The 27,856-nt window shown below is 44.0% G+C and overlaps 1 protein-coding gene across 2 annotated transcripts in view; it reads right to left on the bottom strand.

The window, feature by feature from the left end:
- The window catches only part of ING3 (inhibitor of growth family member 3), a 248,013-nt gene that overhangs the window by 206,758 nt on the left and 13,399 nt on the right, over positions 1 to 27,856 (bottom strand). For both annotated transcript variants that reach the window (XM_085654156.1, XM_085654155.1), the window contains exon 3: positions 2,713 to 2,813. In XM_085654156.1, the coding sequence (XP_085510282.1) occupies positions 2,713 to 2,813 (101 nt within the window). The remainder of the gene's footprint in view (positions 1 to 2,712; positions 2,814 to 27,856) is intronic.

The raw sequence follows: 27,856 nt of genomic DNA, 5'->3' as shown, positions 1-27,856 counted from the left end.
AAGACTTCCTACTTTTTCTTTGCAAGGGGAAATTCATAAGAACTGGCCCCTCATAGATTAGCTGTCTTCAATATGGACAGTTCACTGCCTCATATTCTACCATAGAGAGACAGTGGCAATGTCAACATGTGGCATCTCATTTAAATCCTCAGCTAGTTTTGGGTGACGAATTCTGTCTAGATCAAGCAATATATGCTGCCTAGCTCAAAACTATTTTGATTCTCGACTTTATACCAAATCTAGGTTCAAGGTTTCATATTAGTGATTTGAAGGTAGAATTCTGGTTACGTAGCAATCGTGCTGGTCAACTTTCTCAAATGCAAAAAGAACATTTGATGGCCAGTATGCTGAACAATGTCAGACACTCAACCCCAATCAGAGATCTGGGCCTAAATCAATCTTATTTTTTGCTCACCATGCCATTCCAGTTTGGACCCAGCCACATGCAAATCGGTCTTGACCCTGTTCACCATGGGAACAGTCCATCTGGAACTGCCAGTCCAGTTCCTCCCTGGACCAGAAACAAGCATCCTAGAATTGGTTTCTGGATATCACCGCTATTGATGGACTGAATAGTCGGGTGCAACCTGGAATAGTGTAGTGAGCAAAAAAAACATGGAATGGGGCCCAGATCTCAGACTGGGAATGGGTGTTTGACATTGTTCAGCATTCAGTCCATCAATTGTTCTTAATGCATTTGTCACCCCAAGTGGGACAGGCATGTCAAGACATGGGTCCCTTGCTCGCCATGCAACTGGATTCAGGCAATTCTAGCGGATGAAGGGTGATACCCCGAACCCGGTCCTAGGATGCTAGCTTCCGTTCCAGAGAGGACCTGGCCCGGCAGTTCTGGCTGGACTGTTCCCATGGGGAGCAGGGTCAAGACTGATTTGTATATGGCTGGGTCCAAACTGGAATGGCATGGTGAGCAAAATCAAAAATAGATTTGAGCCCAGATCTCTAAAAAGGGAAGCAAGTGTTCGACATTGTTTAGCATTCAGTCCATCAATTGTTCTTTTTGAGGTCAACTTTCAGAAGGTCAAGGCATTCAAGTGTCCTCCGTCAACCTTCCAGAACAATTCACATTAGGCCTGAATGGTTTCTGGTCTGCCCAAGGCTGAAATGCACTAAGTTTACTGATCAAGACGTCCATGCACAAAAGTGAAAGGTGCTGTTTCCCAGAGATAAGTGAGGTATTGACCTGTGCAAAATTATCCATTGAGGATTGTCCCTGCCGGTGATTTGGAAACAGACACCAGCAGTACATACTGGTTCAGCATTGTATCGATTTCTGCATCTGCTGCTGTATGCCACTGAACACTTTGCATTAAGTTGGTGAATTGTTTATTCTATCCAAAAATGCTTATCAAGTGAGCACTTTTTCTGTAACCTGGCTCAATCTAGGCAGTTTCTTTTTTCTTTTTTTTTTTTTTAGTGAGTTTTATATAGCACGAACTTGACCCGAATCGGGTATCAGAGCGCTTTACATAGCACCAGTTGCATTACATGAGGACATATTAATTTTTGTTAGGCACGGGGAGATTAAGTGATTCGCCCAGAATCACAGGATGTTCAGCGTTATTGCTGAGACTCAAACCCAGTTCCCCAGATTTGAGGTCAGCCACCCTAGCTGTTAGGCAAACTCCTTTCCTCTTTTTCTTAACAGCAAGTCCCTGACTATCACGGTCATCGTCAAATGGGGAACTGAATGCCTGGATACCCCTCATGTGATAAGTTGCGCTTTAAAAATCCAGATAACATAGCATAAGACAGTGGAAGTTGTTCTCTTTACTGGTCATTTCTTATTTAGCTCTCTTGGCCCATTTTAGGTGTATGGATCTCCACGCGGTGGAGGTTACGCTGCAATCTCAGGCATCCACTTGGCATGGTTATCAAACAACTCACACAGCACATATACAGGCAATGTTCCTTTTGATTTCATGCGGTTACCAAATTAGACCTTTACTGTAAACACTTCCCAAGGCTCATCTCTTGCCCAAAGATCCCCATTGCAAAGCAAATGAAAAATACTTCAGATATCAATTATCTTGAAGGTCTGGTGCCTGCATATAGTAAATTAACACCTTAAAACAATGATAAACTAATGCAAAATTAGGGTGATACCGAAGGAGCTTGGACCTTTTGAGGAACTCTAATCCTTCACCAGTAGGTTCCACAAGAAGGAAAGTTATGGCTAGTTGCCCCCATCCCTCCCCCCCCCCCCGTCCCCCCCAAAAAAATAAAAAATCGATGTATATGAATTATTCATTAACATCTTCAGCATGGAAATCCACATGGTACTAATAGAGTACAGAGCTCCTACATAATCCAAAGTCTGGATAGTGATACAAGATTGTCTTCAGTGTCAAACTACATCTCACAATCCAGCGTCCAGGTATCTTCCCCGGACTAAGTCTCACTAAATGTGCAGAAGAGGCATAACCAGTCTCCCGGTATCTGAACCAGACTAACCCTCACACAATGTACAGGAGATCAGGCATGTTCATCCTACAGGTCCTTATCGCCTACTAGGATCTAGGTAACATGGAAGAGAGCAAGCAGGTCCAGCCTGCAGGTGCCTGCCCCTGACCAATTCTCATGTAAAAAGAGATGAGCAGAAAATGATACAGCCAATTTAGTGATTAATGAAAACTCTATTAAAAACAAGCACCTTTTCTTACTGATTTAACCATGTATCGATGTTGTTCTTACCTTCTTAATAGAAGTCATTTGTTCTTCTCTCCACTCAGGTTTGTTTTTCTTTGCATTTACAAAAAACTCGTTCACTCTTTGCTCCAACTGATCCATAGCATCTACAAAAAAGAAATAGTGTGTTAAAGTGATTTGGAACACGATAAAGCAAAATAAACTGGTGTACGTTAATACATAGATTGTAAACTGTCCAATGTGCAAAGGTCATTAGTCTATGGCCACTTTTCATCACAGCATTGTAGAAACCGGGGCGAGCTTCACGAAGATAAAAACTGACCTCTTTAGACACAAAGCAAACGTACAGGAAGAGGATTCACCCTTTTACTTCCGTATTTCATTTTTTTCCTTAATTTTATAATTTGTTTTCAGACAACAAACCAGCTGACAATATATATATATTTTTTTTAAGTGTCGATAAGCTGTGAATGAAAAAGGAAATCATTTGTTTTAAAAAGGTAAATAAAATGTGTTTTATTGCATCTCTTCAGAACAAAATTAAATCTAGGTAAATGTAGCATATTCATACTACATAAACCATGAGAACAGACCTCAACGTATGTGTCATGCTGTAGATCAGAACCTTTTTTTCTATGGGAGTTTACAGAATTTGGCTTACAAAGAAACTGGTCGTTTGGTCCTGAAATGACTTGCATAAGCACCACATTCCAGTCATGCTTTTCAATACCCAATTGAAAACAACAACGATACAACGTACCTTGCCCACATGCTTGGGGCATGAGAAAAACAATTCTTGTTAATTCGAGGGAGATAAACCAGAGTGTTGGTATACAGGCACAAAGGTCAGTCAAGGACGAAAAGGACATCAGTGAGCTTTGGGATCGAACTAGCATGCTGAATCTATTGAGCAACAGACCATTGTGCAGATACTGCATCAGCAATAATGCCTTCCATCGATGTGCCACAAACTACTGAGTGCAGAGGCTAGTTTAGAGTTTCCCATGTCCTACACTACCAATGCTACTCCCAAAGTACACTAGATTAGGAGTTTGGGAAGTTCCTTGAGATAAGGAGTCCAGCAAATTCAACCTAAAAAGATTAAAATACAGGTAAATTCTATAGATCAAAGAAAACTGGGCATGACAGAATAGCTGGCAAAGCCATCTTGTGTGCAGTGTGGGTGTCCTGAAAAAAATAGAAACAAAAGGATGCATCAGGATTTAAGTTTCAACAATGAAACTATACAATGGGGAGCATCACCCAGAGACCCTGTAGTTTAATGAAACAATAACAGTAACTGGGGGATGAGGATATTTGAAAATAAAACAGAAATAAGAACATTTTTGAAATACATACTAAGGAAAATGTTCAGAAATACATTTTTTCAATGTGTTGTACAGAGAAACATACGATTAGAAATGTTATGATTGTCCTTCATTTTTAATGTGCTATACCTTTATCTTATTTCTGTGCATTTGTTGCAACTATGAAGACGTAGTAAAACCAAATGAGTTTGTCAGAAAGGTGAGCTTAAAAAAAAACCTGATAATTATCGTGGGTTGGTTAGTGGTGTCTGGGGGAAAATGGCAGAAAATGGATTCACAAATAGTAGTGGGAATTTAAAAAAATAATATTAAAGAAAACGTCTTCTTGAATCGTAAGAGTGACCTCTACAAGGCCATATTTTTCTAAATTGAGGCTTTTCCAGCAGACAGACTTGCACCCAGTTACATACTGTGATCAATATAAACTGATTTAAATATTTGGACAGAACGTGAAAAAGGTGCTGCAAACTCAATTTAAAAAAAGACTTTTATTCTTGCTCTAGTTAGCCACCCTCAAAAGCAATCGCCCGATCGAAAAATACACACAAAAAAGGAGTTCTTATGAACAACGTAATCTAAAACTTTAACTATACCATAACATCACAGATAAAGCCCATCATGTGCTCAATATGTGCACTTCCCTCTCCTTTCTATATTACCACCGTTCATACAAACGAATCAAATTAATTACACCGTAACAAACATCTTCATGCGGGATAAATAATGGTTCAGGAATATGGGGAATATGTAGACTTCTGGCTGTTTCCTTATCAGTCTGGCTCTATTGAGGAACACTCCATAAAAATGATTTTGAGTCAAAGTACTCGCAAGGCAAAAAGTAGAGGCCAACATGCTGAAGATAAAATCGGTCTTTAAAAAAGGTTGTTTCAGCCACTGTAGCCTGTTAGAAATGGGGTAGGAGAACAACAAGCATTAGAAATGCAATAGGTCTCACATTTTTGGCGTTATAAATGGCAATGTGTTTTACCCTTGTGTAATGGAGTGGATGTAAGTGATTTGAGTAGAATTATGTGGGTTGGATTAGAATTATTAGTTGTGGAATTGTGAGACGTGGAATTGTTGGTGTGGAGTGGAAATATTTGGCATGGTGTGCAGTGGAAATATGTGTCCAGCAATTATGTGGTATACGAAGCAAATTAGATTCATTAGTTGTATGTGAATCATTTTGTTTTTAATTGTAAACAAATAAACAAACATTTAAAGAGGTGACAGAATGGAGACAGACAGTGTGAATATGAAAAGGGTGAAAACTGTTGCAGCAGGGGGCTAGAAGTGCTTTTGTGTAACTTAAGTCAGAAGTTCACATGTTTTAATGGATGTAGCGACAGGAACCTGCGTCACCAGATAGGTCTGCAGCCGTACCTTCTTTTTTTTGTAAAATTGAAAAGCACATCAGTAATCTTGTTATTAAAACTACTATTGTGGTGTTTCAAAACTAAAGTGTCACGTACAATGAAGCAGGTTGTTTAACATCAATGTGTTTGAATAAGAGTGTGTCTGCAGTGACTGCGTTTCGTTTGCAAGTAAAAGACAGCACTTGTCTGCTTATACCCCAAATGTATTTCTGTAGGAAAAGCACAGTGATGTAAAACAAAAACATTTAAATTAACACAATTTAATTACTGTTATGTATATTTTAAAGTTCGTACCATATTTTTGAAAGTGTTGAAATGTAGGTTGTTTTGCAGTTTATGTGCACATATTTCCTTTAACAAAATACATAAACGTTAAGCACAACGGTTTGAAAAGCAAAAGAGAAAGCTTTCTAGTAATTACATTTCAATCCCACGGTCCGTTACAATTGAAACATAGTGAAAAGAGGGGTTTAAAGTTTTTTTTCGTTATATTAAAAATGATAAGCTTCGCCGCGGAAAAAAAAAAAAAATGATAAGCTTTCAGCTGTAAGGCAGTGTGTAGCTTGGTCGGAATGATGACATTTAAAGCAAAGCATCTGTAAAGTGGGTGCCACCCTGATCAAGTCAAGCGGAACATGAAGAATTGAAGGCAGTGCCCCAATTAGTGCTGGTGCATTTCCCACATCGCTGTCCATTTCCAAGCAATATAATTTGTGTTGCTGTACAAAACAAACACGATACTTGTGTTTGTATTATTCTTAAAGCAATAGAGTAAATAAATAGAACCTTGGATATTGAAATAGCCACTGTGACCAGAAGTGAACCCAGGGGAAACAAATTCAGGTTCACAAGCAACATGGCCAGATGTTTTTTTTGTTTATTGCGTACTAACAAATATTGTAAAATTTACTAAAACTGCATATTAGCTGGTTATCATGAGGAATACTTTCAAAAGGTATTCCTGGCCACACTTACCTTGTGACCTTTAAAGAAGATTGATACATCCTAGTTTGCGTTCAAGACTTCTGCACTAAGGAGATTCTGCGTAAGGCCAGAACCCTTCACCCGATCACATTCAGAGATCAGACACAGGTCATCTATCAAGATCTAGCTGCCCTCACGCTACAGAAGCGTTAGACCTTCCGGCCTATCACAGCGGCCTTACGCCAACGCAATATCTCGTACTCCTGGGGTCATCCATTTCGCCTCATCTTTCGGCATGACGGCAAGTTCGATCAACTTCGCTCCTTGTCAGAAGCAAGCAGACTAATAGGGATTGACATTCCGGAGGATAACAAAAGGTAGCAACCCACCGGAGCGTGGGACGGACGACAGACGACCACAATGGAGGCAGCAGAGGAGGAGACGCCACACTAATCATCTGGACCCCGCCGAAATGAGGAAGGAACAACAGGCGACCCTAGATGCCTTGCCAGAGGCCCTTGCCAAGACATCTACATCATGTTAGGGCCTGGAACACGTATCTTTTCATTTATATTGTACCTTGGAGGGGGGGGGGGGTGCACTTGGCCACACTGTTCCCCTGTAGACTTATTCTGATCATCCATGGATGATGGACTGATAACCGAACTTCAGACTCTTTTAGGCACCCTTTGGTTTTCATTTGCGGGTTCTTTGCTTTCCTTTCACCCTCTTCTCTTCTTTTTGGGGCCCTCTGTTTAGTGAATCCAGCTACCTACATCTCCGCAATGGCTATGTTGGGTGTTCCCTGCAGTTGCCCTGGACCATCATACACAGCTTCCAGTTCAGCGTACCTCATAGCCCACCCGGTCCCTTGACCTGGATGACGCCAACCACTCTTAAAGTCCTCACACAATGGGAGAGGGCTCAATAATCCCATCAAGCACAGGGCGATTCTTTCCTACTTAGATAGCACGGGCACCGACATTTGCCTCCTACAGTAGACACACTTACTTCGGAGAGACTGTCACAGGCCTAGGTCCCGCGCCTTTTCCAACACAATATTTTTCCTCTTGACCCTCCAAGACTGCAGGGGTGGCTATATTGGTCTCTCAAACTTTTAAGGGGAAGGTGATACAGAAGGAGGCCGAAATAAAAGGCAGACTGCTTACCCACCAATTCATGATAGGGGGTCACACAATAATCATAGGGTCAATCTATGCACCTAACGACGGCCTGGAACGCATTTTACATGAAGCCCTTAGCGAAGCCATGGCGACCCCAGAGCGCAAGATATTGCTGGGTGGCACCCTCAACTTAGTTTTCGACAATGAGCTAGGCAGATCGGCGCAGGGAACAGGCCAGGTCGGTGCTCTCTCGCACGTAGGGCTCTTTAGACTAGACGACCTAGGTTTAGTGGACTTATGGAGACACCACCATCCCCAGCTCAGGGACTTCTCATTCTATTCTAATGTCCATAAAACCTATGCCCGTTTGGATTATTTCATGGGCTCTACAACACTTTGGGACATCACAACGTCCACAGACATCCTGGTTGCAGCTTTGTCCGATCACGCCCGAGTAACACCTACCCTGGAATTTCCACCGGCCCGACAGCCGTCGCAGCAGTGTCACCTCCGCGACACCCATCTCCACCAAGCGGATACGGTCACCCAGATACAGTGTACACTGGACGACTACTTACTACACAATGACAACCCCGATACACCCATGTCCATTAGGTGAGCAGCCCTAAAAGCTGTCGTCAGGGGCAAAATAATCGCTATATCCTCCGCAGATAATGCAGAGCGCAAGCGGAAGAGAGAGGACCTCACTCAGAAAGTGCGCGAACTAGAACAGATGCATTGACATACTGGTGCCCCATGCATCTGGCGTCAATTGATAGCGGCTATCGACCGTGACAGGGCGGAATATGCTGCGTTGCGCTTGCTACACTCTTTATGTGGGGGGGGGGGGGGAAGACAAATGCGGGCAACTGTTAGCACACAAACTCAGGGAGGCTAGACTGCGCAAGGGAGTCCGGGAAATTAAGGACCAGACAGGGGCAGTGCTCACAGAAGATGCAGCTATTGATGAGGCATTTCGCACTTTTTACACTCTTCTTTATGATAAGCAACCCCTGGAGATGGGGGGCATAGATGCATATCTGTCACAGGCTCACCTCCCCACATTGAACCCGGAGCAGGCGAAACAGAGAGGGAGATACGACCAGAAGTAGACATATCAGCCATTGCTCGTTTGAAGCTAGCCAAATCTCCTGGCCCCGATGGTTACACGGCAGCCTTTTACAAACAATTCTGCTCCACGCTTGCTCCCTTAGATTTTAACTCTTTTGCGTCCCCGGAGGCGATTCCCCCCATCTATGTTGGAGGCTGCAATTGCAGTTATCCCTAAACCAGGGAAAGACAAGACAAGTTGCGGGGCTTACAGGCCTATCTCGCTTTTGAACGTAGACCTGAAGCTGTACACCGGGATTCTGGCAGCAAGGCTAGCACCTTACATACCGGGGATCATAGACCCTGATCAAGCCGCGTTTATACCTCAAAGGTAGACGATCGATAATACGAAGAGAGTTCTGCACCTCATAGAGAAGGCATCTCATATCCCAGGGGATTTTATGCTCCTCAGTATACATGCCGAAAAGGCCTTTGATCAGGTTCACTGGCCCTACCTAGAGCAAGCAATGGTCCGCTTTGACCTGGGGGAAAAGAGAAGGACACACATCCTCAATTGTTATCGCTCTCCCTCAGCTACGATGAGAGTAAAAGGCCACACTTCCACCCCTTTCCCTATCAGCAGAGGTACGAGGCAGGGCTGCCCTTTGTCGCCCCTACTCTTTGCCCTCTACATGAAACCCATGGAATAGAGGGTCAGGGACCACACCCACATCACAGGCAGTCGCTCCGGCAATGATACACCTACCATAAGCCTGTATGAGGAGGATGTTTTGGTCACCTTGGCGGATCAGACGACCGCTCTAGGAGTCTTTCTGGGAGTGCTAGACTCCTTTGCGAAGGCGTCCAGGTTCAAAGTTAATATCACAAAATCCACAGCCTTGAATCTCTCGCTGTCACCACAGACGCCGGCGGATCTCCAGGACCGGCACCCCCTGCAATGGTCTGACGAGACAATCCCATACTTAGAAATTCAGCTGGCCCCTACTCTACAGGCCATGAGAACAGTCAACTATTCCAAGCTGCATACTCAAATTCGCAAGGATCTGCAGCGATGGAAACACGATCAGATCTCATGGCTAGGGCGTATTGCAGCTATCAAAATGACGATCCGCCATAAAATTCTGTACCTCTTTCAGACGCTCCCTTTGCAGCTTTCTACTGGCTGGCTGCATCGGGTACAGGCGGAGCTTTACCTCTTCATTTGGCAAGGGCGCAAGCCGAGGATGACAAGGGCAGTCCGTTTCCTGCCACCTAATGAAGGAGGACTCAGGATTCCTGACCTCACACTATTACAAAGCCGCACAGCTCCGAAACCTGCTTGAGTGGAGTCGCGCTGAATCGGAGAAGCACTGGCTCTTCCAGGACCACGGGGTAGCGGGCAACTCTCATGAATATCCCCTTCCTTAGGAAACCACAACGACCGCTAACCTCTATGCCCCACAAGTGACACGCACCACTCTTTTGGTCTGGGATCCGACCAGCAAACGCCACGGGCTGACTACCTTCCCCTCTCCGCTCACACCACTCTTGAACAACACTGACTTTATTCCTGGGATGGGTGCAACATCCTTTCCATTGTGGAGAGCCGCCGGTTGTTGCACACTAGGCCTTCTATTTGATTAAGAGGGCATCACTGCCTTCCCACAGCTCCGAGCAGACTACGGCCTCCCTGAATCTGAACGCCTGCATTACTTACAATTGGAGCATTGGGCCATGCACCCAGACAATAAATCCCAGGCACATAGACGTCTCACTATGTACGAACGAAGGCTAATCACGCGGTCCTCAGATAAAAAAAACTGACCTCGGACTTGTACAAAATGCTTTTGTCTCGCTACATGCACTCATATCACGCAGGCTGTGCGCGTTGGAAGAAAGACCTTGGTTGCCTCCTTAGCAGCTAAGAGTGGGAGGGAGCATGCTATAGGGCGTGTCACATCGAGTCATATAGGCCTCACCGAAACACTCAGCAAGTTAGCATACTATTGGCACTACACTCCTGAGAGGCTTCATCAGGCCGATCCTACACAAAGTCCAGACTGTTGGAGAGAGTGTTTTGAAAACGAGCACATTAATCCACCTTTTAACTGAATGTGAACACTTACAACCTTACTGGACGCAAATCTTAGACGAAATTGACGGGTATCTTGACACGGAACTCCCCCAGCTCCCAGAATATGTCCTCCTGGGTGTTCCGAACCCGCTTACTTACCCATTAAGTCCAGGAGAGGGAAGCATACAGCAATAGCGCTCAGCAACGCCACTCAGAACATACTGTTGCACTGGAGGTCCCCTCGAATTCCTGCTTACGCAGGGTGGAACATATTAGGTATGGAAAAGATCTCACAGTTGCCAGGAAAGGTTCGACATTCGAAAAGCCCTGGCAGCCATTTCTGTTCTTTCTTGCTCAAGATTTTCAGGAGCCGACATGCCCCAGATATCTTCGCCTCCTGCGACTACCCTCACTAGATCCCTCTACCCAGCAGGACCAAACTTAGGGATGTCACTTAATACCACGCTGCGCAACACTGAGTTCGACGAACTTGGCAGGCAGTTTTTAGGGCCTTTTCCCATTTTTTTCTCTCCTGCTTCCCCCTTTTTCTTTGGGTGGGGGGTGAGATTGTTCCAGTTACTTATTGTGTTTTTTTCCGTAACTGTCAGTGCCAATGCATATTCCTGGGCTCTGCGCAGCCCATCTCAGCGCCTTCTTGCTTCCTGCACTATTTCAATAAAAAGATTTTAAACCTAAAGAAGATGGATGCCAACTTTTATTTTTATAGTAAATGCATTTGAAATCTGTAGTCCTTCTGAACTTTAAAGGAAATTAAAGATGTGGCACATGTGTTTTTTAATAGCACTAGTGAGAATTTAGCCTTTACAGAACCTATAGTAGTTTTAAAGAATTTCGCAGTCTCTCCCCTTCTTTGTCTGAAGTGCCAGGATGCAGTCACATATGGCCTAGGAAAGTAGAGAATGTACCTTCTTTCATTTGAAATGAGTCAGCTGGAACAGTTCAGCCAAAAGAGTAATATAGCCATCAAAATTGTTACCTCCTTTACTTTAAGAGCAAAGAAAGGCAGCAAGGCACAAATAACTGCACCACCTACTATAGTCACTCGTGTCACAACTCGTGTACTGCCCACCTCAAACAACCAGCTGCCACATGGTCATAAATGAAATACAAGTTTAACAGAAAGCTGAGAGAATACAATCTTAAGAGACGTTTCAATGTTCAATGATCTTCCATTCACTCTGTTTCCGTGTAAGCAGAAAGATTCTTTATTTAGTTATCAAAACAAGTAAGCACAGCCAACGCGTTTCGCCCTACAAGGGCTTCTTCGGGGCTTCAACTGTTGAGTTATATCCGAATCAATAGTCACCACCCATACAGCTCCAAACGTTCGATTTCCTGTGTTGGCTAAAGTGTTCGTATCGGGTTTGTCCCAATCACAAGAGTCATCGTTTACTAGCTGTATTTTGTTTGTCACAGAGCCATTAAGTAAATTACCCCAAAACACAGGATGAGACACTGGCAAACGAGACAAGAACCCTGGTTACCCAGACTAAAAGTTTACAGAGCAGCAATAAAGGCACATCTGTTTGTTTCTTTGTAACTTAAACTATATGCATATTTACAATGTGCTATCACACCAGGAAACCGCATTGTGTAATTGATGTATTCAACTATGTATTGCATGGGTCTCACAGGTGCATTGATTGTGCCCGTTCCGCATCTTTTACTTTCAACACATTTCACAACTGTACCTTGCTAGGCCAGCAGCCATCAGCCGATGTGGTATAAAAACTTAATAAGCCCCCAAAATGTGCGATGTTAAAAGTGTCTGCTGATCAAACTGCCCCAAAAAACAAACACTTGGAGGGAAGTGCACGATTAATTGCATAAAGTGTCACTCATTCGGGAATACTCAACAGCCAGCTCACAAGACATACGGAAAAGTCAAAGAAAGTGAAATACCTGCTGCCTCATACTACTGCGGAAGTAATCAGTGCTCTGTTGGAAGAAGCAGACAATGGCAAGCCCTTTGCATTCTTTAAAACACCAATACTTGCAAAAGAAACAACATACACGCCAGATGTGGTGTGGGGAGGGAGCCCGGCTCACCGTCTAACATTGTAATTGTAATTGTATATACATATAGCGCTTATTACCCCTGACAAGGCGTCCAAGTGCTTTTTCGGCGAGTAGCATGCTACTCTGGAACCCATTAAGGATTAGTGATGAAATAAGTATAGTAGAATATTAAATTAATTTGAGCGGTGGGTATGTTAATCTATTATTTGGATTGTGATGGACAGTGAAGGGGCAGAGGAGGGAAAAGGTTTGCATTTATGTAGCGCTTGCCAGCCCCGATGAGGCATCAAAGCGCTTCTAGGCAGCAGCACGCTACTCCAGAACCAAAAAGGATGAAGGAGCCAAAGCTGCCACCATTGTTAAACATGAAGCACGTCGCATTGCTTTAAAAAAAAAAAAAAAAAAAAGCCGTGTTAACCTCTTCTGTGCCCATGACGAGATAGTCTCGTCATGAAACCCACCCGTGTGGGGAAACGCCCGGCACAGGAGGGGGGAAGGGCGTGGCACCGAAGGGGTTAAGGAGGGACTACTGAGCCTATTAACCAATGAAAAGCCACCATTTACAAAGGACAGCAACAGGAGCCAATTAAAAAGATGGGCGGAAAGTGGGCTGAGCTTAATGCCTCTATCTTGAATAACACAACAAGAATTCTAGCTACCATTTTATGTGCTGCTATCTATTTAAACAGGCGAAGGGCCAATTTTGGGGATTTCATTGGTCCTGGTTATTTATTTAAACCATTACTTCACATATTATGTCATTTCATCATTTAGGTTTGTTCCCAATGACTAACATTTAAGAACCGTTGAATTTCACACAAAGCGATTGCCATATGTTTGAAAATTCAGAACTAACTGATGCATTGTTTTTTGCCGAATTTAATGTTAAATGTCCTTTACGTATTATTTGTTTAATGGTTTGTGTAGTATGTTATGTGTCATGTACAACACAATAAATCATGTACTTGTCTGAAACAAATAGTGTATATCCCATTTCTGACGTGAATGAAATAACAATGATATGTGAAGTAATGGCTCAATAAATAGCCAGGACCAATGAAATACAAAAAATTGGTCCTTCGTCTGTTTAAATAGATCGCAGCACATACAATGGTAGCTAAGTTTCTTGTTGTGTTACTTGATTAGGCCCAATCTAGCTACAGGTTCTGGTCCCACCCCTTTCATACGCTCTATCTTGAATACAGCAGGTCTCGAAGAGACAGCGCAAGCACTGCCTAGGAGCGACCTAACAAGCTTGCCAAAGATTCTAACTGTGACAGAACAAACGCTGTTGCATGACACTCACTGAGTATTCACTGCCAATGCATTTCTGTAGAGGATACAGATAAACGTAACTTAAATCTCATATATAAATTTCAGATATAAAATATTTATTGAGGAATTGTATCCAATGAAAGCATTAATCTGAAACAGAATATTCAATGGTACATTGCTTAAGAACTTCAACTTACTCAACTATTGTTAATTGTAGTTCTAACAAAATTCTGAACGCCCATTAAACTCCACTTGTGACACCAAAAACGACTTGCAATAAGAAGTCAATATTGTACGCGAACTACAAGTAATATCCAACTTCACTCTGTACTGTGCAGGTTCTCATCCAAAGTAAGAGCAGGTCTTCCCTCATTGTGTGTTAGGAAAGGAGGCGGACTGGCACCCACTCACTTTGTGTGCGCTCAACGAAATATGCTTCCTTTCACTTCTTCCAGAAGAGCACAGTGTAACATGCCACATGGCGCCAACCCATTATATTCATAAAGAAAGATTGATTAAAGGGAAGACAGTCATCCAATGGAGGGATATGCGTTGCCGTCCGCAAAGATTGAGGTACAGCGCAGACAAGTTAGGAGCACACCTCGAATAATGAAAATTCCACGCACTAGAACACATGTATGAACGTGGAGATAAAGCTAGGGAGCAAAGCAGGATAAGGATCAGAAGAGCACATACCACTTGGCCAGATGGCCTCAGTTGAAAGCAGCTACAAATGTGGATATCATCTGTTTGTACCAGAATGCGCCACAACCTGAGCCTCTGCTCCTCAGGTAAGCCAATTAATTACACAGCAGGACTGTGCATACTCCCCTTCACACCAAGACCACACAAACACCCTACCTTTACGTCCAACACCAATGACCTCAACCACATATCCCTTACCAAACCATACATATATCACCAACACCACAAACACTATGATTCGTGCACATTAACACACTGTAGTCACATATGCTACTGACATCATTACACAACTGGTATGGACAGTACATCGCAGAAATATGATGAATGTTCACCTCCGCTTACACTCCCAACACATTCATTCCTGCAGGCAACAGGTTTCAATTCATGCCCGGCCACAAAATATATATTTTACTAGGCTGGGTGGCTAAGCGTGCTGTGTCAGGAAGACTTGTGGATCACTAAGTGAGATGACATATACATACATATATACAAACACACACACACACAGAAATATAGCACTTAGTGATCCACAAGTCTTTCGGTCACAGCACGCTTAGCCACTCAGCCAAGAATCATTCCAGAAACCCTCCGGACTGGACAGATATTACCCTCTACTGAAGAAAAGATGTTTGATCAAGATACGGCCTCCAATTTCTGCCCCATGACCCCATAACCCTTGAAAAGAAAATCACTGAAAAGAGTTTTGATCCAGCTATAGAAGCAAATATGCAAAAGTAAAATAACCTTTATTGTTCGGTTATTACCTTCTTGTTCCAAAGTTATAAGCTTAACTTAAACCCCAAATACCCTTCTTTAAGTCAGCATGGCATTCTAAACCAAAGTAACATTATGAGGTTATTACTAAGCATTAAGGAGCTACCTCCAACTAAATAGGCAAGTAAAGTGCTGATAAACTTTTAAGGGATAGACAATACAACCTAATAAAAACAAACCTTGGTCTGAAGCGATCAATGATCATGAAGAAGTCTTTCAGGAGTTGGATCTTTTATTAACAAGAGCAGAGGTTGAAAACTATGCTACTGTATTTATTATTAACTTGTCAAAGTTATATGCATCAGTAACTCCACAATTTTATTGGCTGCCTTAGGCACAGAGCTAGCCAACACCACATACCAAAACGATTTTGTGATTTCCTATGTTAACAGTAAGGAAAGGCACAGTACAATGACGGCAAATAAGGAGAACACACAAGCCTGAGATTGGGGGTGGGTGGCCAAGATTCTAGCAAGTCACAGACCTATTCATGCACTGACTTTAAAGTGAATATGATAGGTTTAGAATACAAGATCCATTTGCATGGACGTTAAACCTCCTCAGGAAGCATAAGACACACAGCTGATGGACGGTATGCAGAACAAATGAAAATATTCACCCCCAGTCAAGAGATCTGGGTTAAATCCATCATTCTTTTGCTCAACATGGCACCCCAGTTTAGACCTGGCCATCCTTAGAAAGCATGACATTTACGGTCCCAAGGAAACCTGTAGTCTTAGTTTACAAACCCAATGAGGATTTCCAGGAATTTCCCGCCCAAGAGGTAAAAATATGAAATACTAGCTGGCAACCAAGCGTTTTACACATTTATAGCGTTAAAGTGAAAGAATTCATGGAGTTGAAATGGTTCTTGCCCATGAAATTTGTCACTGCAATAACGTACAGATGTTCTGGCGTTTTATTAAGTTTGCCAGGATCCAACTTTCTAATCGGGTCAACATAGTGGAATCAGCTGCATAGGTATCATACATATAAGAACTATACTCGCACTCAACTAAAGAGGGCGTCAGGCACTGAAATACTTTAATAACTAATAATCTAACTTCTCCCGATAATGCCAGCTATAAACCTTAATCTGCTTGTTCAGTTGTCTCAGTTTGAGGATGGCAAATCCAGTAGATGCTCAAGGGCCAAACAACACGCCTGCTGCTCTTTTTAGGTCTCGCCTGAGACAGCGCTTTAGCGCTGCTCTGGCGAGACTTATAGTAAGCACTTTTGGAAGTGCAAACGAGTGCTTTCAGGCCGCCAACTACTGTGCATGTGTGCCGGGCGCGCGCACCATTTGGCAGCCTGAAAGCACTCGTCTTTCACTTTCGCCTGTCACACAGCCGATCACTTACATTTCGAGGGTGCTTTGATGTTTTCAGTGAGCCGCGCGGCCACTGAGGACATCAAAGCGCCCGTGAACACCATTTGCCACCCCCACCTCTTCAGCCAACTTACTCGCCATGTCTGCTCTGGATTCTTGTGCCTCTTTTTGTAACTCAGGAGCAGTAACATTGTCGTGGTGTCACTAGGGCTTCAAGTGGATGCTTTTTCAATATTATATACAAGCCACAGTTACTGCTAATTTATCTTATGCAACTAACAACGATTGACAAAGCCAATAGTCCTAACTTGTTGTAGGTATCATGTTACTTGTTGTGTGTAGCTGTAAACACGTAGCTACAGCCGCCCACCTAGTGCTTAATTTGTAACAAATAAGTGCTGGTGTTTTAATGAGGCAGAAGCTTTACACTTTATACTTTTTTTTTTTTTTGCGTAACACAGAGGACATCAACTGAAATTTAATAGTGGCTTGGCTACAGCCACTTTCCCAGTGCTTAATTTGTAACAGAGGAGGTGCCGGGGCTCTGATTAGGTGGCAACTTTACACAGCATGTTGTTTTGTTTAGCCTGCCTAACACAGAGCACACAAACCGGAAAAATGGGGAGGGGATGTTCTTTAAAGGCCACTACTGCTAACTTACGAGTTTTGAAACCAGGTTTTAATGTCTGAATATGCTTAATAGCCTGTGATTGTGGACAAATTAGTTGATATTTCTATAGACACAAACATAAATATGACCTAAAGTGGAGCTACGTTATTATTTTATTTGTGTGTAGCTGCAAACACGTAGCTACAGCCACCCTCCTAGTGCTTAATTTGTAACAAAGGAAGTGCCGGTGTTTTGATGAGGCAGCAGCTTTACACTGTATATGTCTTTATTTAGTTTGCGTAACACAGAGCATATAAACTAAAATTCAATAGTGTCTTGGCTACAGCCACTTTCCTAGTGCTTAATTTGTAACCAAAGAGGTGCCGGGGCTTTTATCATGTTGAAGCTTTACAAAGCATGTTTGAATGGTTAGCCTGCCTAACACAGAGCACAGAAACCCTACAAATGGGGAGGACATGTTGTTTAAAGGCCAAAACTGCTACATGCCACACACTGATGCACGCCACACACTGCTGCACGCCACACACTGTTGCATGCCGCTGCACACCACACACTGCTGCACGCCACACACTGCTGCACGCCACACACTGCTGCACGCCACACACTGCTGCCCGCCACACACTGCTGCCCGCCACACACTGCTGCATGCCGCCACACACTGCTGCATGCCGCCACACACTGCTGCATGCCGCCACACACTGCTGCATGCCGCCACACACTGCTGCATGCCGCCACACACTGCTGCATGCCGCCACACACTGCTGCATGCCGCCACACACTGCTGCATGCCGCCACACACTGCTGCATGCCGCCACACACTGCTGCATGCCGCCACACACTGCTGCATGCCGCCACACACTGCTGCATGCCGCCACACACTGCTGCATGCCGCCACACACTGCTGCACGCCGCCACACACTGCTGCACGCCGCCACACACTGCTGCACGCCGCCACACACTGCTGCACGCCACACACTGCTGCACGCCACACACTGCTGCACGCCACACACTGCTGCAACCGTGACACTGCTACATGCCACACACTGCTGCACGCCACACACTGCTGCACGCCACACACTGCTGCACGCCACACACTGCTGCACGCCACACACTGCTGCACGCCACACACTGCTGCACGCCACACACTGCTGCACGCCACACACTGCTGCACGCCACACACTGCTGCACGCCACACACTGCTGCACGCCACACACTGCTGCACGCCACACACTGCTGCACGCCACACACTGCTGCACGCCACACACTGCTGCACGCCACACACTGCTGCACGCCACACACTGCTGCACGCCACACACTGCTGCACGCCACACACTGCTGCACGCCACACACTGCTGCACGCCACACACTGCTGCATGCCGCCACACACTGCTGCATGCCGCCACACACTGCTGCATGCCGCCACACACTGCTGCACGCCACACACTGCTGCACGCCACACACTGCTGCACGCCACACACTGCTGCACGCCACACACTGCTGCAACCGTGACACTGCTACATGCCACACACTGATGCACGCCACACACTGCTGCACGCCATACTTTTTTTTTATTGTGCGTAACACAGAGGACATAAACTGTAATTTAATAGTGGCTTGGCTACAGCCACTTTCCCAGTGCTTAATTTGTAACAGAGGAGGTGCCGGGGCTCTGATTAGGTGGCAACTTTACACAGCATGTTGTTTTGTTTAGCCTGCCTTACACAGAGCACACAAACCGGAAAAATGGGGAGGGGATGTTCTTTAAAGTCCACTACTGCTAACCTACAAGTTTTGAAACCAGGTTTTAATGTCTGAATATGCTTAATAGCCTGTGATTGTGGACAAATTAGTTGATATTTCTATAGACACAAACATAAATATGACCTAAAGTGGATCTACGTTATTATTTTTATTTGTGTGTAGCTGCAAACACGTAGCTACAGCCACCCTCCTAGTGCTTAATTTGTAACAAAGGAAGTGCCGGTGTTTTGATGAGGCAGCAGCTTTACACTGTATATGTCTTTATTTAGTTTGCGTAACACAGAGCATATAAACTAAAATTCAATAGTGTCTTGGCTACAGCCACTTTCCTAGTGCTTAATTTGTAACCAAAGAGGTGCCGGGGGCTTTTATCATGTTGAAGCTTTACAGAGCAGGTTTGAATGGTTAGCCTGCCTAACACAGAGCACAGAAACCCTACAAATGGGGAGGACATGTTGTTTAAAGGCCAAAACTGCTACACGCCACACACTGATGCACGCCACACACTGCTGCATGCCGCTGCACGCCACACACTGCTGCATGCCGCTGCACACCACACACTGCTGCACGCCACACACTGATGCACGCGTAACACTGCTGCACGCCACACACTGCTGCACGCCACACACTGCTGCACGCCACACACTGCTGCACGCCACACACTGCTGCACGCCACACACTGCTGCACGCCACACACTGCTGCACGCCACACACTGCTGCACGCCACACACTGCTGCACGCCACACACTGCTGCATGCCGCCACACACTGCTGCATGCCGCCACACACTGCTGCATGCCGCCACACACTGCTGCATGCCGCCACACACTGCTGCATGCCGCCACACACTGCTGCACGCCACACACTGCTGCACGCCACACACTGCTGCACGCCACATACTGCTACATGCCACACACTGCTGCACGCCACACACTGCTGCATGCCGCTGCACGCCACACACTGCTGCACGCCACACACTGATGCACGCCACACACTGATGCACGCCACACACTGATGCACGCCACACACTGATGCACGCCACACACTGATGCACGCCACACACTGATGCACGCCACACACTGATGCACGCCACACACTGATGCACGCCACACACTGATGCACGCCACACACTGCTGCATGCCGCTGCACGCCACACACTGCTGCACGCCGCACACTGCTGCACGCCGCACACTGCTGCACGCCGCACACTGCTGCACGCCGCACACTGCTGCACGCCGCACACTGCTGCACGCCGCACACTGCTACACGAAACACTGCTGCAGGCCACACACTGCAGCACGCCACACACTGCTGCACGCCACACACTGCTGCACGCCACACACTGCTGCATGCCGCTGCACGTCTCACACTGCTGCACGCCACACACTGCTGCACGCCACACACTGCTGCACGCCACACACTGCAGCACGCCACACACTGCAGCACGCCACACACTGCAGCACGCCACACACTGCAGCACGCCACACACTGCAGCACGCCACACACTGCAGCACGCCACACACTGCAGCACGCCACACACTGCAGCACGCCACACACTGCAGCACGCCACACACTGCAGCACGCCACACACTGCTGCATGACGCTGCACGCCACACACTGCTGCCCGCCGCACACTGCTGCCCACCGCACACTGCTGCACGCCGCACACTGCCCCCATCTGCTGCACGCCACACAATGCTGCACGCCGCACACTGCTGCACTCCCCACACTGCTTTTATGCGAGTTTATGCTACTGACATTGTAAATGACAATGCCTTTTGTTTGTTTTAAGACCAAAACATAAATAAAAGGAATTGTAATTTTACAATGCCAATAGCTCAAACTCTTATAATTGCGAGACCTATTGCATTGCAAATGCTTGTTTTTGTTTTTTACTTGGATCGTTTAGTTTGGGAAATATGGTTAAGGCCTTAGTTTCGATTTTTTTAGATTCGTCCTTAATACTGAACTCCTTGAAAAAGTAAGTTTTACATCTTTATGTAAAAAGAGAGACCACTAAAAACCTTAAGCTATTTTAAGATGTGGATGTGAAAATGTAGGCAAGGGAGTCATTAAAAGCTGGTGGTATGGTTATCAGACAATGAGATTATTCCCTTCTACCAGATGGGTTTCAAACCCAATATGACACAGGTACTAACTTGATAACTATTGTTTCGAATATATCAAGAAAAACAAGTTCTTGGTTTGTTTAGCAGTTGCTGGGGTCCAACATGGTCTACTTAGAAGAAAATTAAGAGAATGTGGCATACCAAATTACCCAGAGCTACTGAAGCTCCAGACATTGACCTGCGCAAGTGTAAAGCACAATCAGATTTCTGAGTGCATTGCAATAAAAAGAGGGTTTAAAAAGGGTGGATATTGGGTCCCTAGTGTTTACTTTTCATAGCTGACCTTAATAAGGCCTGAATAGTGTAAAAGCCTGCCTCACCAACCCATTCCCCCCCTCTCGAAAGACAGGAAAGAAAGCTTTACAAACACTAATATTCCGATGACATTCTATTCCATTTGGAACCCGCATTCTCTTCTGCATGCCCTAAGAGCTCTAAACCAGTACATTGCTGCCAATATGCTCAGGGCAAATATGAATAAAACAAATATAATTATCTTTGGCAAAAAACCTAAATTAACCTCAAAGTGGTACATAGGTAAGACAACTTTCTTACACCGTTTCCTACAACTGCCTTGGGTTCTGGTTCGAAGCTGCAGGTTCGTCTCACTATAACTGTGAAAAGCAAGAGAGCGTCATTATTTTATTCAATTAAATGACACTCAAAATTACTCAATATTAAAAATGGTCACAAGAACAAAGTTGTTACCATTGTTAACCTATGGACTGGAGGCTATTCCAACTAGGGTCTTCTCAACTCAAAGTAATACAGTGCTCTGCATTCAGGAGACTCTTCAACCAGCCCAAGTGTTCAAATTCCAACCGATTGTGGTGTTAATTTGGTCTTATCAGACAAGATTTGACTTCTTTTGCAAAGCTATGATGTTATATCAAGACCGCAGAGCGGAGTATTTGAAAGAATGTTTATGGAACATTATATTTAGCCAACACACAACTAACCCAAAGACTTGGGCACAATATTTTAATACAGCTTTAACAGCAAGGGAATTGGTTGAACAATGACAACAGATTCTTTAGTGCATCAGATCAGAACCCAGTTGATGATGAAATCAAGGGGCATTAATCACCTAGAATAAAAATAAAAAAATAAAAAGGACAACAAGCTTATTGGGTTAGTGATCATGTGTTCGGGGCAAGTAATGCTTTCTCTCAGCTCTGATTAATGAATTTAGGAATAACTAAGTAGGTAACATCTCATAGTGACAAATGCAGGTTATGATGCTATAAAAAAAAAAAGAAACCTCGATTCATGTTCACTACCTGTTACCAGAAAGAAAACAAGCATTGGCTAAGCCAATAGGTCTAATCTATGGGCAAGCTATTGGCTTTGGTATAGTGTGGGGGGTGGAGAATAGATGGAGAACGGGAGGGCGGGTGGAAATGGAGAACAGGAGGGTGCATGCATTAAGTTCCTCCCTTGCCCTTGTGCTACTCATAAACCAACCCCACAACCATGGAGCGTAGCGTGACTGCAGCCAATGAGGCTGCCATCTTGGATTAGTATTGCATCATAATAGCATCCCTTTGTGTTACAATCAAAATTTCTGGAAATTACACTGCTGAACATAGAACTGAACTCTCCTGCTCAATATCAATGAGTTCTACGTAAAGTACAACACATAATTCAGAAATAACCTGAATTCATGTTTAAGTGAGTTTTTTTTAAATTTAAATTAAGTAATCACTTTAGAAGAGGCATTCGCCTATGACAAGTGAAACGTTTGCCTGATATGCCCTTATCCAGTAACACAGGAAGGGTGCTTAGAATGGTTTTGCGATGGCAGCTATGGGTGGAAGAGAAGGCGGAGCCCTGCTGCTGAATGCTGGGATTGGACTGCTACACAGCCTCTACTTATTCTGCCGGGAGATGTCACTGCATCCTGTGCAGACAACCGCGGGGGGCTCCATTTTGCTTCTGGACACCCAAGGCACAACTATCCCCAACTGCTTTGTGAAGGTGAGGGGAAGGAAGGCTAGCATGCCAGATGAAACAGGCGCTGCCACATACCAGAGAGGAAGCACTCGCTGCTAGGGGATGAAACTACTGCAGACCAAAAGTTTTAATGTCTGAGAAACTACAGTTGTGTACTGCTCGAGTAGACAGGCTTTTCCCCAAGTATGCATAGTACCTGCCACGTTGGTTGCAAGAGCTGCAACGAGCAACAACAAAAGGATAGATGCAGTCTACAGCAAAAATAGGTAGGGTGGGGACGGGCACCAACCAAATGAGGCTGGGGGGAGTTCGTGGGTAGGGGAAAGAAACAATAGGATACCAAGGGAGGGAGGGACAATGGGGGGGGGGGGTGGGGGGGGAGGTGACACTGAAGACGGAGGGAAGAGCGAGGGAGTGGCACTGGAGGTGGGTGGGAGAAGTACACAAAACGACCGAGCCAATAGAATAAGACATACTAAAATAGAGTGCTGAAACAGAAAGAAAAAAGTAAGATTTAAAATAAAAAGCAGTAGAGGGTTGCAAGTAATGCGCCCACGTTCCAGGCAAGCGACAAACACGTGGAAAAGGAGGGAAGCCTGGTGCATCTGACCAACAAATAGCAAGGGAATGAGAATGAGAACCGATGGTAAGTAATGGGTGCTCCAAGCCCACTGATTGAGAACAAAATGTCTTGAAGAGACAGTGCAGGCGCTGTGGAAGCGCGACCTAAAAAGATTGCTTTTAACTCATTTTCTAAAAGTTGCAATTAGGAATTACAGAGAATAAATTAATTTCTGTTTAAACAAAAAAGACAACAATTTTAGGTAGTACAGTTAGGTTCTTCCAATCAGCATCCTTGATCTTAGCAAAAGAGAAACAGCATAAACAGACATACAAATAGTTCTTAAGCAAATACTGCCAATTGTATTAAAGGAAGAAGGAAGGATAATTTGAATTACACTATCAAACTGGTCTTCACACATTTTCATAAGTGTTATTTTTCAATTTACATAAACAATCTCTGTAATTTTTAGAAATTCTGCTCCAGTTCTAAGACAAATATGCTAATTGTACTGTATATCATATGATTTTATTAAATCAAACAATATTGATTTTTCTACTTGGAGTACAAAAAAAGGGGGGAGAGAGCAGCAAGAAACGTTTCTAAACTATCAATATGGCACCAGACAACGCTGTAGCACAGAGTAAGTTAATCAAGTGTCAAATGATGGCCTCCTATTCAATTGCAGAATCAACCCCGATATTCTAATCCTGGTCCACCTCTCGGCAACCTTCGACACAGTCGACCATCAAGCTCTCATCCACATCCTAAAAATTCATAAGGGCTTCTGTGACAGTCCTGCATGGGTTCACCTCATTCTTCGTGAACAACCCATTCATACAGACTGGAGGCTAAAACTACCCAGAAGCTTCAAGTCTTCTACAGAACACTACAGGGTTCCATCTCCCCCATCAATTTCAAGCTCCACATTGAAACACTTGAATCTATATTCATGGATAAGGCAGCGATCCCTATACATGGAAACAGCACATAGATCCTTCAATGCACAGACAACACTTAGCTCTATCTGAAGATCTCCTTTGGCAAAAACATTCAGTGTTTCAAAGGCTGCCTCATGTTCATCCAGAATGAATATTAAGCACATACCAGAAATTCAATCTGAAGACGACGGAATGCCTCCTACTTGCCACCAGACTCAAGCCTGGCTACCCAACAGGAATCCAATTTGAATCAACCCCCCCTCCACTGCCTGACAATGCAAAATCACTTGTACTGGTAATGTCAATCTTAATTTTTTCTAAACAAAGAACACACAACCTATTCTACAATCATGAGTGAATAAATTAACCACATTTGTACTTTAATAAACAAAGCCACGTAGCAGACTTTTATCCACCGACACCACGGGAAAGACTGGTTTGTCATAAAAAGGAATTGTTGCGGTCATCCTTAGAAAGGGGCAAGGCAATTGACAAGTTTAGTCTGCAAACTAGTGTATCTATATGTGAGAAGTAAAACGTTAAGTGTGCACTCTCATTACCGTGTATTTTTTCTAAAACAGGAGTAAAACTCCAACCTCAAATCCTATAGCTGCTCTTTGTTGTTAACGAGCAGCTAGGTAGCTTTACAAGAAGACACATTTTAGTCCAGGCATAGTGCATATTGAGCATGGTCTCCCACAGCCAGCCAGAAATCAACTTACTGGAAATGGAATTCCACACTTCAAAAACAAGAGAGCATGGCATTCTGAAATATTCTAAACTATGCTTTAAAGGCATGACATATTTTCTATCATTCAATGCTCAATAGTAGTCTCACAAAAAGAATAAAGGAGCTTGAGATAACTGGGAAACTACACGATAACAATAGGGCAAACACTACCACAACAATAAATGAACATCAAGATAACAAAGGCAAACTAAATATTTACACTTGCTAACAATTAACATAGTCCGAATAAGAATGCTCTTTATTTATATAAAGGCATGCAGGATATGTGCAAAATAGCAATGAAATACATACAAATTATTAAAAGCACGCAAATAAAATACATTAAATCCTCAGGTTTTGGAAAATGAATAACCAACAATCCAAGTAAAACAGGCTGGGATGAACAAAACCAAAATTGAAACGGACGGGTTTTAATTCACCACTCTACTAAAATTAATCTAAAAGCATCGACCTCCTGGAGCAGACTGCAGCTTTAAGAAACAGAATCACATGTCCACATGTTTCGTCGTCTGGTAATGCCAGTAAAAGATTATATGCTTGTATACAAAGTCGTAGATTCCTAAAGCCTTAAAAATAGTATGAGGAATTTTTTGGTATACATTTTATAATAATCACCAAAAAGATAAAATGTACCATAGTTTGTTTGTGCAAGTGTTCTGCCAGAAATCAAAGAAAATATTTCACTATACCTGCCCGGAAGCTAAACAGTAAAAGCCTTTCCCAGCTCTTATTAGTATTCTGAAAATAGATGGTAGAAATTGCCCTAGAATTAAGATATAAATAATGCTTAACACTTGATATTTGTCTTTCAGCCCTCAACCTCTCCTCTTTAGCTCGCTCTAGCAGCAAGACTTGCACTTGCTTTCTGACAGGGGTTGCCAGCCTCGTTTTGTCTAAAATCATATCAGCCAATCCAATGGCTTCCAAGGATTTCTTGAAGTACGCTATCCAGGTTCATCAAAAGACCCTTATCACATGCCAAACAGTCTAAAACTAATCTCTCTAGTTAATTTTGCTTCTTCTGAGCTGGAGATAGATAGCTACAAGAGAATTGGCCGACCACAAATAAAAAAATTAAAAAATAAATAAATAAATAGCTCAGAATGTCTAATCCTAGTTCGTTGTGGCAAATAAAGCTAGAGGTTGAATGCAGTGGGGCTGACAATACTCTACAACAGAAACGATTTTCCTCCCTTTGGAGGGTGGTGAAGTCACCCCAACCCCTTATGCCTGCCCCAGAAGTTGCTATAGGACCATATTGTGTCAAATATATTTGCAAAAGAAGTGTAAGAACACTCTCTCCCTTGTGTGACAGAAGACTTAGCAGGGACCCAACAGCCCTGGAGAACTTGGTTCTACTCTGTGCGATATGCGCAGACCATGTCCCAGACCTGCGGAGAGTAACCCCCAGGTAAAATAAGGAAATAAGGAACTAGTGCTTAATACCCCTTGCTTACCCACCATAATACTTAAGGGTCGGGTGCGCTTTGGGCCACAGGTCATTCTAAACAACTTCGCAAAATTAGTTAATAAATCCAGCCTGACCATAAAATTGATAAAAAAGATGCACTAGATGACGCAAAGCTTTGAGGGTACGAGTGATTAACTGCCTCATTTGCGTGCAATAATGTTGGAAAGGGGGAGCCGCTCACCATTGGCCCATTTGGCGTGCACTTACTAAGCTCCCTACTGAGATCGTTAATACACAAAATTAAAAGGAGTGGGGCTAAAACGCACCCCTGGTAACCCCCTGACCAATACTAAATACATCAGTGACTTCTCCTTTGTTTCCAAACCGGACTCGAGCCTTAGTGTCGGTATGCAGGCCAACCAACAGGTGTACAAGGGATGGGATCATTTTACAGATTAATAAGGGATTAGCCAGATTAACACAGTCGAAGGCCATTGACAAGTCCATAAAGGCTAGATAAAGTACAGACTGCTCAGCCACTGTGTATTACCCAATGGTCAGGTTTAAGTGTAGGCATTGATCAATTGTTCCTATGCAACTTTGTAATCTATATTGGCATTTATTTAACAGGTTATTTTTAGTGATCCATTATACTACACTATTGTACAAAATCCTGGCTAAGATTTTGGCTGGTATGTCTAACGGGGAGCTCGGGCGGTAACATTTAGGCTCCACCCTATTGCCCTTTTTAAAAATCGGGACAATCAATGAGAAAGCCCAAGAGTGGGAGATCAACGACCTGTTCAGGCGGTTATAAACATACGTAAACAATGGGGCCCAAAGATCTAAGTTGAACTTAATGTCAATCAGGGCACCATCCGGCCCAGGTGCTTTCCCTCCCGCACTCTCGGAATGGCGGCCTTCACTTCCTGTAATAAATTTGATGGGAATGATTGAGCGCCTCCAGGCCATAGCTGCACACTGACCGGACTAGCATCAGAATAAATTGTTCTTAAGTGTGCCGCCCAGTCCTGCCCATTTATGTGACAAA

The sequence above is a fragment of the Triturus cristatus genome, chromosome 4_1 (assembly GCF_964204655.1).
Source record: "Triturus cristatus chromosome 4_1, aTriCri1.1, whole genome shotgun sequence".
Classification (NCBI taxonomy): Eukaryota; Metazoa; Chordata; class Amphibia; order Caudata; family Salamandridae; genus Triturus; species Triturus cristatus.
The sequence above is the reverse complement of the archived record's forward strand: the minus strand, read 5'-3'. Positions and strand labels throughout refer to the sequence as shown.